General features: G+C 39.3%; 1 protein-coding gene across 4 annotated transcripts in view; it reads left to right on the top strand.

The window, feature by feature from the left end:
- The window catches only part of ACYP2 (acylphosphatase 2), a 49189-nt gene that overhangs the window by 16859 nt on the left and 16000 nt on the right, over window positions 1–16330 (top strand). For 2 of the 4 annotated variants that reach the window (XM_072857576.1, XM_072857575.1), the window contains exon 4: window positions 5297–5359. The exons of the other annotated variants lie outside the window; for them this stretch is intronic. In XM_072857576.1, the coding sequence (XP_072713677.1) occupies window positions 5297–5359 (63 nt within the window). The remainder of the gene's footprint in view (window positions 1–5296; window positions 5360–16330) is intronic. 4 annotated transcript variants of the gene reach the window in all.

The following is a 16330-nucleotide window of genomic DNA, read 5'->3' as shown; positions in this document are numbered from 1 at the left end:
TGGGGAAGGTTATGGAGCAGATCATCTTGAGTGCCATCACGTGGCATGCACAGGACAACCAGGTGGTCAGGCCCAGTCAGCATGGGTTTATGAAAGGCAGGTCCTGCTGCTGCTTCTAACCTGATCTCCTTCTATGACAAGGTGACCTGCTTAGTGGATGAGGGAAAGGCAGTGGATGTTGTCTACCTAGACTTTAGTAAAGCCTTTGACACCGTTTCCCACAGCATTCTCCTGGAGAAACTGGCTGCTCATGGCTTGGACAGGTGTAGAGAGTTGTGGTGAATGAAGTTAAAGCCAGCTGGTGGCTGGTCACCAGTAGTGTTCCCCAGGGCTCAGTACTGGGGCCAGTTCTGTCTAATATCTTTATCAATGATCTGGATGAAGGGATCAAGTGCACCCTCAGTAAGTTTGCAGATGACACCAAGTTGGGCGGGAGTGTTGATCTGCTGGAGGGTAGGAAGGCTGTGCAGAGGGATCTGGACAGGCTGGATCGATGGGCCAAGGCTCAACAGGTTCAGTGAGGTTCAACAGGGCTCAGTGCCAGGTCCTGCACTTGGGTCACAACAACCTCATGCAACGCTACAGGCTTGGGGAAGAGTGGCTGGAAAGCTGCCGCGCAGAAAAGGACCTGGGGGTGTTGGTTGACAGCCGGCTGAATGTGAGCCAGCAGTGTGCCCAGGTGGCCAAGAAGGCCAACAGCATCCTGGCTTGTATCAGAAATAGTGTGGCCAGCAGGACTAGGGCAGTGATCGTCCCCCTGTGCTTGGCATTGGTGAGGCCGCACCTCGAATGCTGTGTTCAGTTTTGGGCCCTTCCCTACAAGAGAGACATTGAGGTGCTGGAGCGTGTCCAGAGAAGGGCAATGAAGCTGGTGAAGGGTCTGGAGCACAAGTCTGATGAGGAGCGGCTGAGGGATCTGGGGTTGTTAGTCTGGAGAAAAGGAGGCTGAGGGGAGACCTTATTGCTCTCTACAACTGCCTGGAAGGAGGTTGTAGCGAGGTGGTGTTGGTCTCTTCTCCCAAGTAACAAGCCATAGGACGAGAGGAAATGACCTCAAGTTGTTCCAGGGGAGGTTTAGATTGGGTATTAGAAAAATGTCTTCACCGAAAGGGTTGTCAAGCACTGGAACAGGCTGCCCAGGGAAGGGGTTGAGTCACCATCCCTGGAGGTATTTAAAGGATGTGTAGATGTGGTGCTTAGGGACGTGGTTTAGTGGTGGACTTGGCAGTGCTAGGTTAATGGTTGGACTTGATGATCTTAAAGGTCTTTTCCAACCTAAATGATTTTATGATTCTGTGAAACTGTGCTTGAGCAGTATTACTCTGCTTCAGTGATAGGAAAACACATTTGCTGTTCCCTGCTGTTCATCACAAACATCACTCATGTGATGTCTACTTATGTTTGAAAAAAGCTAGGATGTGGTCAGCTTTGCAAAAGTTCAGGCAAACAGGGCTCCCATGATGCCTTGCAAAATGACTGCTGTCCATTTGGCTGCTTTTCCAGATCTTTTTGTTAGAGCACGAATTGCTATATTATATTATCCTGCTGCCCTCATGAACACTCAGCAGTAATCCCCACAATGTGTTGTGTGAGACCTGCTAGGGAGAGCAAAGCTGATTGAATGCTGGCTGTCCTAGTGATGAACCCTGCTAACAGTTGTATGTATTTGTGTTTTCAGCTTTCCTCTAACTGCTATATCCTCTCAATTAGGGGAACAAGTGCTGAATATTAGCGTGAGTGAAATGAGATACATCTCTGCTTGGTTTGAAGATTGAAGTGCTCTGTATGCCGAGTGTGCCAGGGATGTCAGGATATGTATCAGGATCCCCTGAAGATGAAGATCTAATGGATTTCTGTGTTGTCCAGTTCACACAACACATTGACAGTGTTGTATGAAGCTCAGCTGTCAGGACCTACTGTTACCCAGCCTAGGGGCTGCTTGATGCTATTATTGCAGTTAATTACATCATAAATGCATCAGTAGAAATATAAGGTAACTTCAAAAAAAAGATAGAGTTCATATTTACTTTATACTATTGTTATGGTGCTGAAATTGATAGCTGTGAAGGTAGTATGTATATTTGGAACGAGTGCTGAGGCAAATTTTGGTAAACACTTGTGTTTTTAAATTCCTAGCACAAATGTGAATTAAAATTGAAAACAGTTCCGCTGAGTAGCTACATATGGATTATTCCCATGCTGTACATAGAGGTGTGGCGGCACAGGGCAGCATCAGTACAGTCTCATACAGCAAATCTGTGGTGGAGTTGAGAGGGAGGTGTGGGACTGTTTATCCTGTCCTGCACTAATCATTAAAACACAGTTTCTTCCTTTAAGTTGTTGGGGTTCTGTGCATTGGTTAGCTAAAGTCAATCAAGCACTGAAGAATAACACCTTGCTCTAAATATCAGGGTATAGCATGCTTTTGTCTAGTTTGCAGTAACTGCATTTGGCCTGTTTCAAACTACATCATTGCCTCATTGTATCAGTTGATTTCTCTGGGCCAGCTGGAGCAGTCAGTTTCTGCTAGGTTCAGAAGAAATCATACCTTTCTACTCTCAAAATCCCTAATGTTAAACAATGCAAAGAAAAAAAATTATAGGCTTTAGTCAGTAAGGACCCCATTCTGCTTATTAATGTGTTAGAAGAGATTCCTCCTACCAAAGAACAGATAGTAAAATTAAGCAATAAAGCTAGAGAATGAGCAAGTGTTTATTTGCAAATGGAAACCTGTAGCACAGAGATGAACTGATTGGCTCAATCGCATGGGAATTGTGTTACAGACTCTGAATTCATGTTGTTTCCTGACTCCCAGTCCAGTCCTTCACCACTCTATTCTCTTTGCCCTTCTGATCCTCTGTAGTTTAAAACAAAACAAAACTGTTCAACTTCATCTGTATTTTATAGCTATTAATAAAGAAAACAAATGCCTTTTGTAGTTCTTGCATGATAGAAGTGAAGTGATTGTTATGTGTGCCAGCTGGCATTTTTTTGTTAAATGCTAGCATTAATAATAATTAATTGGATAATTATCGTAGAAATTTTCTTTCTGGCTCATGTCCATATGGATAGTATAGGCAGAAGATTCTGAGCCATAGCAGTGTGGAGTGGAACGTATGAGCAATTAATCGTTTCAGTGAGTACTTGTAAACAAGGTCAGCTCAGCAGGCATTCAGGAAATCTCTTATGAAATGTGATGCTGTCTTCATTATCCTTTTAAAGGGTTTTGGTGGAGGACCAGAACAGCAGGTAGGATTTCTCTGCCATGCTGTTTGAGTACAGACGACAGATTTCTCAGGACTTGCTGACCCATAGATAAACATTAAAAAAAAAAAAAACAACAGACCTGTAGTCTTCTAATAAAAACTGTGTGTTATTCTCATCTTCTGAAAGCTGTTCTTTTGCCTGAGTTTAGTCACAATTATTCAGTGAACTTAGGCTAACAAAAATCTATTCAACTTCGTGTCTGGTTTACTATTTTGGCTAATATTAAGAGAGATGTTCCTGTTATTCCCAACCAGAAACATGTAGAAGGCTGAGCCCTTCTAAATACTGAGCCCCCCACGTTCTGAGAAATCCTAAATATTTTGCTTGATTGTGTTGGGAGTGATCTAATAGACCTGAAAATCATCTCAGGCTTTCTAGTTGTCAGGCATGTAAGGTATGCCTGCTGGAAACAAATGGAAATTGCAAAGTATGGAGCACATATGGGACCTGGGCATGAAGCAGTGTGTTGATGGGATAGGTGCCAGTGTTTGCCTTGCCCAGTGAGTTAAAATGTCACGTTGCTGTGTGGGATTGACGTGGGAGGGGATGCTGGATGTTGTGGGACAGGGCTGTGACCTGTGCAGGGATCACTGAAGAATCCTTCCCACTAGAGACCTGCCTGATGCCTTTACCCTGACAACAGTGCCCCTAAGGAAGCCACGCTGTGCTATTGGCTCTCCTTGTCCTGACTGTGCTTTAACTATCCTCCCAAATGGAGGTAAAAAATGAAGTTAACAGCTTTAGTTGGAGTCTTGCATGGAAACTTGTCTTCTCCCGAGGGGATCATGTCACCGGCAATGTGACTCCCTGTAGAAAGGCATAAAAGAGTGTTACCATGTGGTTTGAAAATAGAACTTACTAAAATGCTCTAAATGTTTTTCCAGCTAATGTGGCTATCAAAAGTTATGACCGTTAATCTTGAAACTGATAGCTTCTGTATGAATATGGAACCCAGGTGTCTTTAGTGGGATGCTATTGGTGCAAGGGTCTGTCTGTGCATATCTCCCTGACTGCATCATGGCACTTCTTAGGGGAAACATTTGTCTTACTGTGCTTCATTGCCTGTTTGAAATCACAGCATCTGCTTTGAGATATGGGGGACTTGACAGAAATAGCATATTTTCTTATTCCTTGCCAGGTGATATGTGCTGTTTAACCCAATATTTTTTAGTGAAGAAAAGGAATAGAAATGCCAGAGCACTGAAGGCAGTAAGTCTTTAGTCCCTTTGGTTAATGTGAGTCAGTGTTCCAGGGTAGCAAAGTGTTTGTTTGCAGTGGTGGTTTCCCTGGTAGGCGGTTGCTTATTGTTGCTGTTAGAAAAAACCTCAAAGGACAAAGTGGGAAAGGACAGAGAATTTATAGTAGTTTCAGTAATGTGTTGATGTCCAAGTATATCTGGTATGTAGCAAGTGTTAATTTTAAACAGATGTCTTTAGGTAGAAATAAGTTCTCTGATATACGCCTCCTAAAATACAATCCAGAATTGTCATGTTCAGCTGGTCACAAGATTAGGCAAATCCACAAGTGAAAGTTAGCAGTGGTGAAATGAACACGAACAGGGGTGACACGGGCTTGCCGGAGGGTGGAAGACGCAGTCCATTTCAAGTTAACGTTGATGCCACTTGTTTAGAGCATTGTGGTTGGTAACCCTTTTCTCCTCTCAAACTGCCTCCCTGCTCTTAAAGTGGATCAGCAGTGTAACATGCCAGTGGCTTCTGGAATTATTCTCAAGGTCATATCTAAATACAGGAGTACAAAACGGAAGGGCTGTGCTACACGTTCCCCCCCAGTCTGCTGTAGGCAAGCATAATGTATACTCTGTATCGTTGTTATACAGTCGTCCTGGTCTTCAGTGACATTAGCGTTTTAAAAAAAGTTGGTACGTATTTAAAGAAAACAAAATTGTAGTCCATGGCAGTGTAATATAAATGTTTTACCTTTCCTTAAAACAAGCATTTATGTTTAAATAATTGGTATATAAGAAAAATTTACTACATTTACATTACATTGTGCATTATTACCATTGCAGACAGTATTTCAAACAGGACCTTGTGAGCCTGCCCTCTGCTAAGGATACAGCATTGTTGATACAGTAAGCAAAAAGACCTTTTTCTTAGCTTTGGAGTTGGTGGGGGCAAGGAGATGGAGTTCACTTAAGAGGAAGGCATAAGATGAAGTACTCTAAATGCTGACATAAAAGGAAATGTTAGTTCTGGTTCTATAACCAGCTCAAAGAGGAAAGAGTAAGATGGGCAGGAGAATCAAGTACTTCTAAATGATTTTTTTTTTGTCCTTGATTCTGACACTCTTCAATAGAAAGAAGAGCAGCTGTCTTGAGGCCAGCAGACACTAAAATCTGTGAGTGCTTTTGCCCTCCCAGTTGTTCTGGCTCTCCTACAGCTTGCCAGCAAACAAGTTCCTCTTGTGGCAATTTAAGTTGAAGTTTTGGCTATGTTTATACCACTATAGTGGGACAAAGTGACTGGATGACAAACTCTGCTTTGATGAAATTTAAGCAATCTAGTGATATATTAAAAGCTAAGTAAGTCAGCCTTGAAGGGTTTTTTTCAAAGCATATGGATCTTGATGGAAAGATTTTTTTCAAGAAAGGTGAAAAGTTAAATTCCTTTGGGAGAAAGGGCTATAACTTAAGAAGTTATGCTAAGAGGGCTGTTGCTCTAGCAAGTAACTTCTGGTGTGTTTTAGTTGGTGAATAAAATAAAATGTCTAGAAAGGGAGGTTAGTTTTTAGTTAATTAACTCCTCTATAGAGAACAGCAACAGTGAGTTTTGTGAAGCCTGTCTTCAGACACACTGATAATATTTAATTCACTGATGACTCAGTGATCACGTCTTGATTGTCTGCATTGCTAACTAAAGATTTTTGTGATGATACTTAGTTTTTCTTAAAGCCCCAGTGCTTGGTACAAACCTGTTACGTAGAAAATGAAAGGCCTTATGTAGGCCTTGCATATTGCAGAGAAAAAGTTGGCACTGTTCAGATAATGCCAAAACCCAAAGGCAAGCAAAATCTCTGAGTTTTATTTTAAAGCTATCATAAGAGTTCAGCTGGTTTCATGATTTTCTGCCACTTGATTAGTAAATATGAATGTGTGGGATTAGTAATAATCTTTAGTGAAAAGGACGTGCTAAGAGTATTATGAGTAGTTCCCAGATATTTCTTGTTCTGTGCCATATCTGTTCAGGTTCATTGCACATTTTGTTGTTCTGATGTCTAGTTCTCCTAATAAAGAAAAAAGCATGGTAAAAAGAAAGAAAATTATGTTCAAGTAATGCCAAGATATGTTTAAGTCTTTTATTTTTTTAATCAGACACAGTGTAATACTAATGACAAATAAGAGAAAGCAGATCCTGAATCCATGTTGGATAGCAGGTTCAACTGAATTCTGAATTGTTTTTCTGGGAAATGTTCAGCCAGAGCTATATCTGAATCTAGAGATGGGGCCCTAACTTTCTCAGCCTTACAACAAAGTTAGAATATAGTGTCGTTTGTGTAGCTCATGAACCAATAAAGTATGGTAGGAAATATCAACTGCTTCATAATTAGAGGTTCTCCACAGCAAGAATCTCATGTGTTGCTTCTGGATGTGTTCACTTTTCATCCATTCAGTATTCCTTTCTTCATCTCCTGCAGTCTTTCTTTGAACTGTGGAGATTTTGTATCTTAAGAGGTAGGGAGGTATATTTAATTTGTGATTCGTCGTGTTTCTCTTCCTGTAGTTGCATACAAAATCTCTCTTGATTTATCACAGCTAAGTTATGGTGGTCTTCAAACTGCCCGTGTCCAGTGAAAAAAATACATGTGTAGGGCTGCTAGAGGAAGAGGACTTTGAGTGTCAGAATTAGTGTGTGAGGAGGAGATGACACAAACTGCTTTTGGTAGGAATAAGCTTTAGAAGTAACATGATGAACTATAAATTACATGTCTAATGTGTAAGATTAGAGTGAATGGAGTCAAATCTAAAGAAACCTACTCCCTAGATCTGTCAGATACTCAAGGAAAACCAAACTTAAGCTGCTTGTTCAAAAAATACGTAATTTTCATTTGTTTCCAGTATGTTTCCAGAGTAGTTATCTTAGGTGCAGTCATGCATCGTTATCGGACATTTCTCCAGTTAGTTTCGTATTGTTGGGTTGCTAGCACAAAACAAAAATTGACAAGATAATAAGGATTTTTTCTTCAGGGTCTGCTTGTTTGCAGTTTCTGAAAATCCTTAGCTAGGGCAGCAAAACTGGATATATTTGAGATTGGCAAGGTCTTTGGTATTGAGCAAATTCTTTTTAGCTTTCACTTTAGAACTCTGTAGGGTTTAAATGGTGCCAAGAAACTATTTTCTGGTTGACTTGATGTGTACAGTATAGTTACTGTCAGGAAAGTTTTGCTTCAGTGTGTAGGCTTACAGCTTTCTACTCTGTGCCCTTGCAAAAATGGCACAGTGAGCAGCTATTTGTTTTGTTTTTCCAGATGCATTTACCATTTCCAGAGCTTATCCTGAAGTCATCACTCACTTCTGACTCATCACACAGAGGTTCCCTTGAGTCCGAAGTTTTCCTGAGTAAAGCAAGCCTTTGGTCATATGTACAACATTAGAAACTGTCAAGTGTTTAATGATTAACATATTGAGTTAATGTCAAGCTAAGGAGTTATATTTACTCATGAAAAATAATTAATTTTGTCAATTAACCATCACTCAGGGCAATAGGTTATCGGAACACAAGGTAATCATCAGTGCTTTTGGATTTGAGACAATCAACAGGAACAAAAACAAGAGTTGAGGGATAATAATGGGAAATACAGAAACTGATGGGAGAGAATTTTTATTTTAGATGCCTGTATGTACCACATATCTGCTGTTGACTGCTCCTTAATATCAGTTTGGTAATATTAGGTGATGCAAAATAATAAAATACTGTGTGTGGCCTGAAGACTTCCTTGTGTGAATGTGGACAGTTACTCAAATATGTAAAACAAAATTTCTTATGCAATTATGCATTGTCCCTGTGCATAATTATTTCCATGCTTCTGCCCCTCTCCCTCAAGGCCTTTTCAAAGGCTTTTAAATTCCAGAATTCTGTGATGGAGGGGGAAATGAGATAGCAATGTTTGTGATCCATCTAGTGTATTCATACATAGCATAAGGATGTGGGTGGACGGGCTGTGAGTGTTGCTTCTAAATACCTGGAGTGAGAACGTACATGCGGATGACATCTCAAACGGCTCCAGCTGCTGCTGTGTAATTCCACTCTTATTTAGTAGGAGGCTTGTAAACTGTTTTTGGCTGGAAGTGTGTGTTCTGTGTAAAGCTCTTTTCAACACTGACACTAAAGGGGGGGGCTGCATGGACAAGGGCCGTCACACAAATATTAGCAATAGGCTGATACTATTAGTTTCTGGAAAGCATCTAATATCTAAACATACGGGTATGAAATGAATAGGCTTGAGGAAGTTTGGGCAGAGGCCAGAAGAGATATCCTAATATTGTTACAATAAATAAATCTTAAGTGGGTTGGGAGTTGTAGTGCGAGTGCACTTCCGTCAGCTTTTTAAGATACTATTTTTAGATACTGCTTTTACAAAGTTACTACAGACAAGAAGGTGCAAATACGTCTGAAATGACTGAAACTGCTAGGAAAGTGTGTTTAGGTCCAAAATCTCTGCCAATGTTACCATGACCTTAGGCACGATACTGGGTAAGAATGAAAAGGTGACAAACACTTTTGAGATGATGTTGCAGGAAAGAAAGCATCTTTGACTAAAGCTGTTGAATAAGCTAAATTCTAGGATAATGATGTTGATACTAGGGTTCAATCTTTAGTGGGATGACTATGAAAAGCCTTTTATCTATCTGTTCTACAACCCATGGCCTTTGTCTTTCATGGCTATATGGATTGTGCTAAAGAACATAGTTGTCTAGAGACTACTTAACACCACTACTCATCAGTTTTTGGGCCTCCATCACAGAAATGAAGGTATTAAAGATCTTTTTCAGTCAAACTCTAAAATAACGCATGCAATCATTCTGCCTTTGCTGCCGACTTTTCTACTTCACCTTACCTGAGGCTAGAAAAAGAACTTCTGCTTCACCAGCTAGCCTGTGCTCCTCTCCTCCTCAGTCTTCCTGTCGGAGTTTTTCCTGAATCTCTCCTTGGCTTTTAAGATTCACTGCTAACATCTCATTTCTTCTCTTTTATAAGTTACACTTCCTCAGTCACTAGTACAATGGTTTTGGCTCTGTGTAGCTATTTGAAAAAAGAAGATTTCAAGGTGCTTGTATTTGGAGGATTTGGTTCTCTTGTCATTTAAACAAATAAACATATTTACTTAGTTTAAATTCATCCTTGTTGATATGCAGTATAAGCTTTGTAGTTCAGTGTTTTCACACTAGATGTCAATCTACTTGCATATGTAGAAGTTGCTATCTATTTTTTGCCTTCTAGATACTTCTTTCACCAGCTGCACTAGTAGAATCTTGTTTTCCATCTACTTTGCAGGGGAATCAATGCCATGAGAAAAGGGATGAATTTAAATATCAATTTTCTTTTGGTGGCTAGTATTTGGAAGAAGTGTTCTTCAATAAGACAGCAGTTTTGGGATTGCCAAGTGTAATTAAAATCTTTGATTTAAATAAAGCTGGTTGACAGCTTTAATTGAAAAGGAAATTTCAACAACATGGAAGCAGAAGTTGGAAAGACTTGGGTAGAAATATGTTTTCTAATTGCTGAACAGCAATTTAATATACCTATTAATATTTGTTGTTGATAGCTGTTTCTTGCTATTTGAACATTGTAGGTACTGAGTTTAGTAAAAAGGCCGAATGTTTGTGTGACTAGTCTCTTGTTGGCTGCGTAAAACTTCTATTTGCAAGAAGAAATTCTAAGTTCCCAGAAAATGGAGGCTGCAGAAATATGAATGCTAAGCTAGAGGGAATCATAGATGTGTGCTCATGTCACCCCACCTCTGTTCTGCTTATTCTATTCCTGTAGCAGGCAATGTGTTGAGGGATATAAGATGAGCCAAATTAAACTTAGTAGGAACACTGCCATCATAACAGTGAATATGAGAGGGAAACTTGAGTATGAAACATTTGGAAGTCTGAAAACATTGATTATAAACATATGTACAATTAATCTTGTCTACTGCCTTGTAAAGAAAAATGTATAATTCATAAAAATGCAGAGAAATTTGTTTCAGTGTTTACTTCTTAATCTCTTTCCCTCTTTTCAAATACCATTCTTGCAAGGTCTTACTGAAACGAGGAGATCTTTGGATTAAAGGAGGAACAGTGTGATATATTGTGGTGCGCTTGCAGAACACAATACAATTTTAGGCTTACAGTAGCAGACATGATAAGAGGCATTTGAAGTCCATTTAACATGGTATTCACCTACAAGCCAGGAGATGCGAGTCTTAGCTCACATCTGTACTTTAAGGATGAATGTTCTGGAGGTGTCTGTGGCTGACGGAGGTACTTAACTCCAGAGGAATCCTGAAATTTTTCAGTGATTAAGTAGTACTATTTTTTGAAGAGGGAGGAAGATTAGGAAGAACAGAAACACTTCAAAAAATGAGTTGCTATAATTTTTATGATATTATATCCTGCTTCTGCTGTATCTTTTTCTCTTTTTCTGTTCTAATTCAAGAAATCATGGGGAGGGAAGAAAGGAGCTGTCTGAAACTTTTAAATCTGTGTGGAAGGCAGGTCAGCACCAACCATTGTACTCTATCTACAAGCCTGCTCTTGCTGGTCTGTGCTCCTGGCTAATGTGGATGTAGCCATACTGTTTCTAGTTAGCCTGTTTGTTTTAGTACTTAAGTACCATTTACAAAAGCATTTCCTGTCTTGACATTGCAGAGGCATTTAGAGGCTTGGAAAACCTTTGAGACTGGCAGCAGTACAGGTAGAAGCCTCTGCCTCCCACTGGTTTTTCTATGTACCTTAAGTAGTATCTTACTCTGAGTAACTGTTTAAAGTAAATGGAACTAATTGCTGCTATGAATGCTACTGGCAGAATTCGGTGAGTTAGACTGAAGTTTCTAGTCACAGACCAAGGAATAGTGGTTGTAACTCCTTTCTCATTATGTCAACCTTTTTCTTTGTGTTATAGCTCCAGTTCTGTGGCAGACCCTCTCTGTCTCTGCTGAAAAAAGCCTGGTACATTTTTGGATACCACTAAAATAGCTAATTGGTCTAACAACTTGCGTAATGTTTCTGACAAAGGTAAATGTGATTCAATATGAAACCCTTGTTAATACGGCTTGTCAGCTTTGCCATCCTGATTCTGGCTGGCTTCCAAAACTAGAGTTACCTCTTGTAAATGGCTGTGGAGGTTTTCCATGGGCAGGAGGGCCTGTGCGGTGGGCTGGAGCACTGTCTGGCATCTCTAAGGTACTGCATACTGTTGTCCTTCACCTGAACTGCCCCTACTGATTGTGGCATGTCCCAGCTCAAACCCCAGCGTTCAAAAGCTTTTTTTCTAGTCAAGCAGTGTTTTAAACATGTCTTAGTTAATGTCTGTGTAAGATCAACTTGACCTTAGTTGGAAATATTCAAACAAATTATTTCCACCATGATGATTATGTGCGTTATACTCTAATTCTGTCAGATGAAAGCATTCAAACAGTAATTCTGCCCTTAATATCATGCAGGAGTCTTGTTATAATTTGGGTGTATTAGTAATGGTATACCAATGTAGGTAAAATTCTTCTTAAGAAACATTACATTGGTTTTTGCATGTCCCTACCTGTTTGGATCAGAGTTAACATTTTTGTGTGTCTGAATAAATGAATGAAAGTTCACTTACTTTTAAGTTCAATATGCTTTATAATTGCATCTTAAGTAATTGCATTACCTACTGAATTCTTCAAAGCTTTCAGTGCTTTGTTTGGGGCAAAATAAAATACCCTATGATTTTTTTAATTTTTGGAGTAAATATCAGTACCTTATTAATATAATGATTTTTTCAAGATTTTCCTATTTCTTTACAAATTTAAGAGATTAAAAATTTCAAACATCATTGAAGAACCAAAGCTGGCCAGTGTTCCTAGTGATGGGGGGATCTGGTATATATTGTTGAGACATCAGTTTAAAAAGTGAAAGCATACATTCAACATGGCGGTAAAACAGAAAAGCTGGGCAGAGTGTCATGGCAACTTAAACTGGATTTTCACTGACTTTGCATCGTCTCTGATGTGAGTAACCACAATGTGTAGCTGCATCTGGCTTTGTTTGCACTGGGTTTATCTATGTAGTGAGTTGTGTCTGGGTGATGGCTGCCTCTGTATGCTGACACGAAGAAGCTGTAGAGGCAGCGTTGGAAAAGAATGAGTGTGAAGGCAAGATAGAAGCCACTGCCAAGAGACAGGCCACACTGCTTCACATAGTTATATAATAAACCTGAAAAGCAATTTATAATGTAATTTCTTTGTGTTGCCTGTTTGAAAATTATTTAAGAATTTTAAATATGCAGAGGCTTGAATAATTTGTACTTCATTATGAAGTTAATTGCAGATGGAGAGATGGACCTGAATTTCTTGAAGGACTCAATTAACTTTAACTTGTTAATTAATGTTTTTTCTTACAAGGTCAGAAAATCCTTTTAGCTCACAGTGGAAGTGCTGTAAGGTTAGGGAGGATGTATGACTTCGTGAATAAAGATTCATTGAATATTCAGTTCAGAGTGGAATGTAGTCTCAATTGAGTGGCAGCATCTTTCATTATTTTATGTTGTAATGAAGAGCAATCAGAATTTCACTAAATACACCATTAACCAGAAAGTCAGATTGGATCCGCATTACAAAGAACAAACTGCAGTGTAGTAGATGAATAGAACAGAATAAGTGAAAAGATGGGGAAAGACAGAGGCATTTATGTAACAATAGGTAACATAGATCTCTGGCTGCGTCCTTGAATATCTTTAAGTAGTATCTTGGTGGGTTGATTTGGGGGACCAGTAATGCTGTCCAACTGATGCTGCCTTGACTGCTTTACAACTTAGAATTACAAGGCTGAATGCTTAAAGTACTTCTGAGGTGCCACTCTGAGGGCATTACAGGTGCCCTGAACCAACCTTACAAGGATGTAATTTAAACCAGACGCATATTCAGGCTAGCTGGGAAGAGAAGTGAGAACTTCACCATGGCAATTTTAAGTTGAAGGTATTTCTAGCAGTGCCTGGTACTTCCAGGTACAACTGAAACTCTGACTAGAACTATTGTGCAGAAATATTTTATTGATAAGGAAGTATTTTAGGATTTCAGTTCTAAAACATTAAAAGGTTTTTTGGTGCCTCATTCCACTTGGTAGCTCAAAATACTTTTGAACTTCTATAACATAGAATTTGTTTGGTTTGTGTTTTTTGGTCGTTTACTCAAGTCCTATTTTTTTTAACTAGAGATTCCTGGAAGGTGGAATTCCTGGTAGAATGTGGTCTTCATAGGTATGCTTCATTTATTTTGTGTTATTTCATAGGGCTTAATATCAGTTGAAGAGACAACTTCACACACAGAGTCACCATTCCCAGGGAATGAACTGAACAGGGCCATTACTTTTATTTTGTAGCTGATGGATACCAACCCTGTCAGTAACTTTGCTAACCACTGCTGTACTGAGAGCTCTTTCTAACCTATGGGGTGAGTGTAGAGTCACTTCAGCCATATTCCCTGGATACTGCTGATAATAGCTATTGAACGTATATTATTTTAACATAAATCTGTCTCAAATACCTATTAAAAAAAGTGGCAAATGTACATAAAGTAATTAATGAAAAATTATTTCCTGTAAAAAAATTCTTTTGATCAGCTGGAATGATTTGTATCCTCTAGCCAGCATCTGTCATGCAGCAGTTTCATTATCTGAAAGAGTTTTGCCATAAGGGAAGTGTTTTGCATTCCTTAGCAAACAGTCTCTTCTGAAACTCACTGAGGTGAATTTTGGAATTCACCTCTGGAGAACAGCAGATAGTAAGTAATTGCTTGGGAGTTGGAATTTTCTTTAAAACTTAATTTACTTGAAAAACATATCAGGAAAGAGTGCAATTTGAATGTTACATAGTACCATCATAGAACAGAGATTTTAGGTGTGTATTGTGTTTTACACAAAAATCTCTAGTTTTAAGAGCATGTTACTTTGGAGCAACCTACAAAGCGATTTCTGTAAATAAACAGAATCACTCGTGCTTCTATGTCCTTATTAGTGTACCTAGTTCTTTGTTTTTCTTGCTTCCATACTTGAGTGTACGGATCGAAGTGCAGGCTTGTTCATCTTCACCTGTCACTTGATCTTCCGTCATACAGTGGAGATGTTCTGTCTCAGGTTTTACCCCGGATGTGAGACTTTACTGTGCACCCTTTATTCCTGCCATCTACAAACTACCCAGCAACCAAGTAACCTCATCAGGAAGTTGAAGGTGGTGTCCTCATTCTCCATAGACTTTTCTGCCAATGTTCATGCAGATTGTGGTTGTTTTGAGCATAATGGTGAAAAGCAGAGGATGTGAATGCTGATGTGTTGAAGAATGCTGCTGTAGTGTGTTCTTCTGTCTTTAACTGCATATTTAGGCACACTATTACTGTTCATACTTGCTTCTTGCTCTCTCTGCCACATTTAACTCTGCTTAAAACAACCTCTTGTTTTTCCGTTGTCCTTTTTGCTGATGACTAGTTCTCTATTGTCTTAAGTACCAATAGTTCTTAAGGAAACATTGTGCCAGCTGCACCTTTGCACTAGCGAGGACCTGAGATTTTTGACTGTCAGAACTTGCTCACGGAGCTAATTTGAAGCAACATAAGTTAGAGTTGTATTCACGGTGCTCAGGCTGCGCAATAAGGTGTATATGTGGCAAGATAGCCTTGATTTGTGAGAGTAACAGTAATAAAGATATAGAGAAAAATTGGAGGGACGAAAAGATTTTTTCACATATAAATGAACTGGAAAGCTACCCATTATTCTGAATTAAGTGCTCTTTGCATCCCCCTAAGCATTCATGTCTATGGGTCTGGTGTCCAGCCAGGTTTCTATCAGAATTCTGTGGCTGTTCTATTTAAATGTAGCAACTTTGAACTGCTTATGGTTCATGTTAAAACTACAGCCATGTAACCATTTCATCCCATGTGCTCATAGTAAATGTATTTGTATTAAAACTATACGTGGAGATCAAGGCCTGAATTGTTCATGCATAGTTTTCTGGTCTGGTAATTTGTTCTCCTTGGGGTTCTCCCTGTTACATTCCACCCCCCCCCCACACACACACCCCCCCCACCCCCCCCGGTATTTTTTCTTAACCTTGTAAGGGTTGTGTACATGTTTAGCTAAAAAAACTTTTTATTAAAAAACTTCCAAGTGTCCTGTTGCTTCAGGGTTTTGTCTGTTTCCTAGTTGGTATTTGCTGGTCATACCAGTGGTGTATCAATTGTATATCTGGGGAAAAATGCATAACTTTTTTTCCTAATAAAATCCATATTCTGCATTTTGTGAAAAGTAAGAATCTGTCATCCCTTTATCCAGTTCGTGGATGCCATCCAACCTGTTGGATACATCAGTGCTGTGGGTTTTGGAGAGAATCTGTGCTAGCAATTTGGAGTGATCTTTCTCTGTCGCCAGACACCGTGAAGGAGCAGTAGATAGGCCCAGCACTGTAACTCAGGTTTGAATGTATGGAGAGGAGTCTTTGGGTTTTTTTCTCAACCATCAATTACAATTTAATTAGTTGGGCAGTGTTTTTGGCTTTGTTTTTATCATTTTAATGCTGTTTTAAGAGCAAGGCAAAGCAGTAGATATTAGTATTTAATTAAATATTCTGAATCCCAACTGTAATCACATTGCTTTTTGTCTGGATTAAAAAGGGTGTTGCTTCTTCAAGTTCATACTGGATTTCTTTGTCTAAGAAGTTAAATCCAGATTTCATAAACTAATATACTTAATCCTTGAGTTAGTGATATTGAGATATACCCAAAGAACTGATAAGCATATTTGTAATGGATCAGGCTCTTGGGTTAAACATTTTTATAAGTGAATAACCTGAATAGGAAACTATTTAAGTGGGTA

Source organism: Ciconia boyciana, chromosome 3, assembly GCF_034638445.1.
Source record: "Ciconia boyciana chromosome 3, ASM3463844v1, whole genome shotgun sequence".
In the NCBI taxonomy this organism is placed as follows: Eukaryota; Metazoa; Chordata; class Aves; order Ciconiiformes; family Ciconiidae; genus Ciconia; species Ciconia boyciana.
The sequence above is the reverse complement of the archived record's forward strand: the minus strand, read 5'-3'. Positions and strand labels throughout refer to the sequence as shown.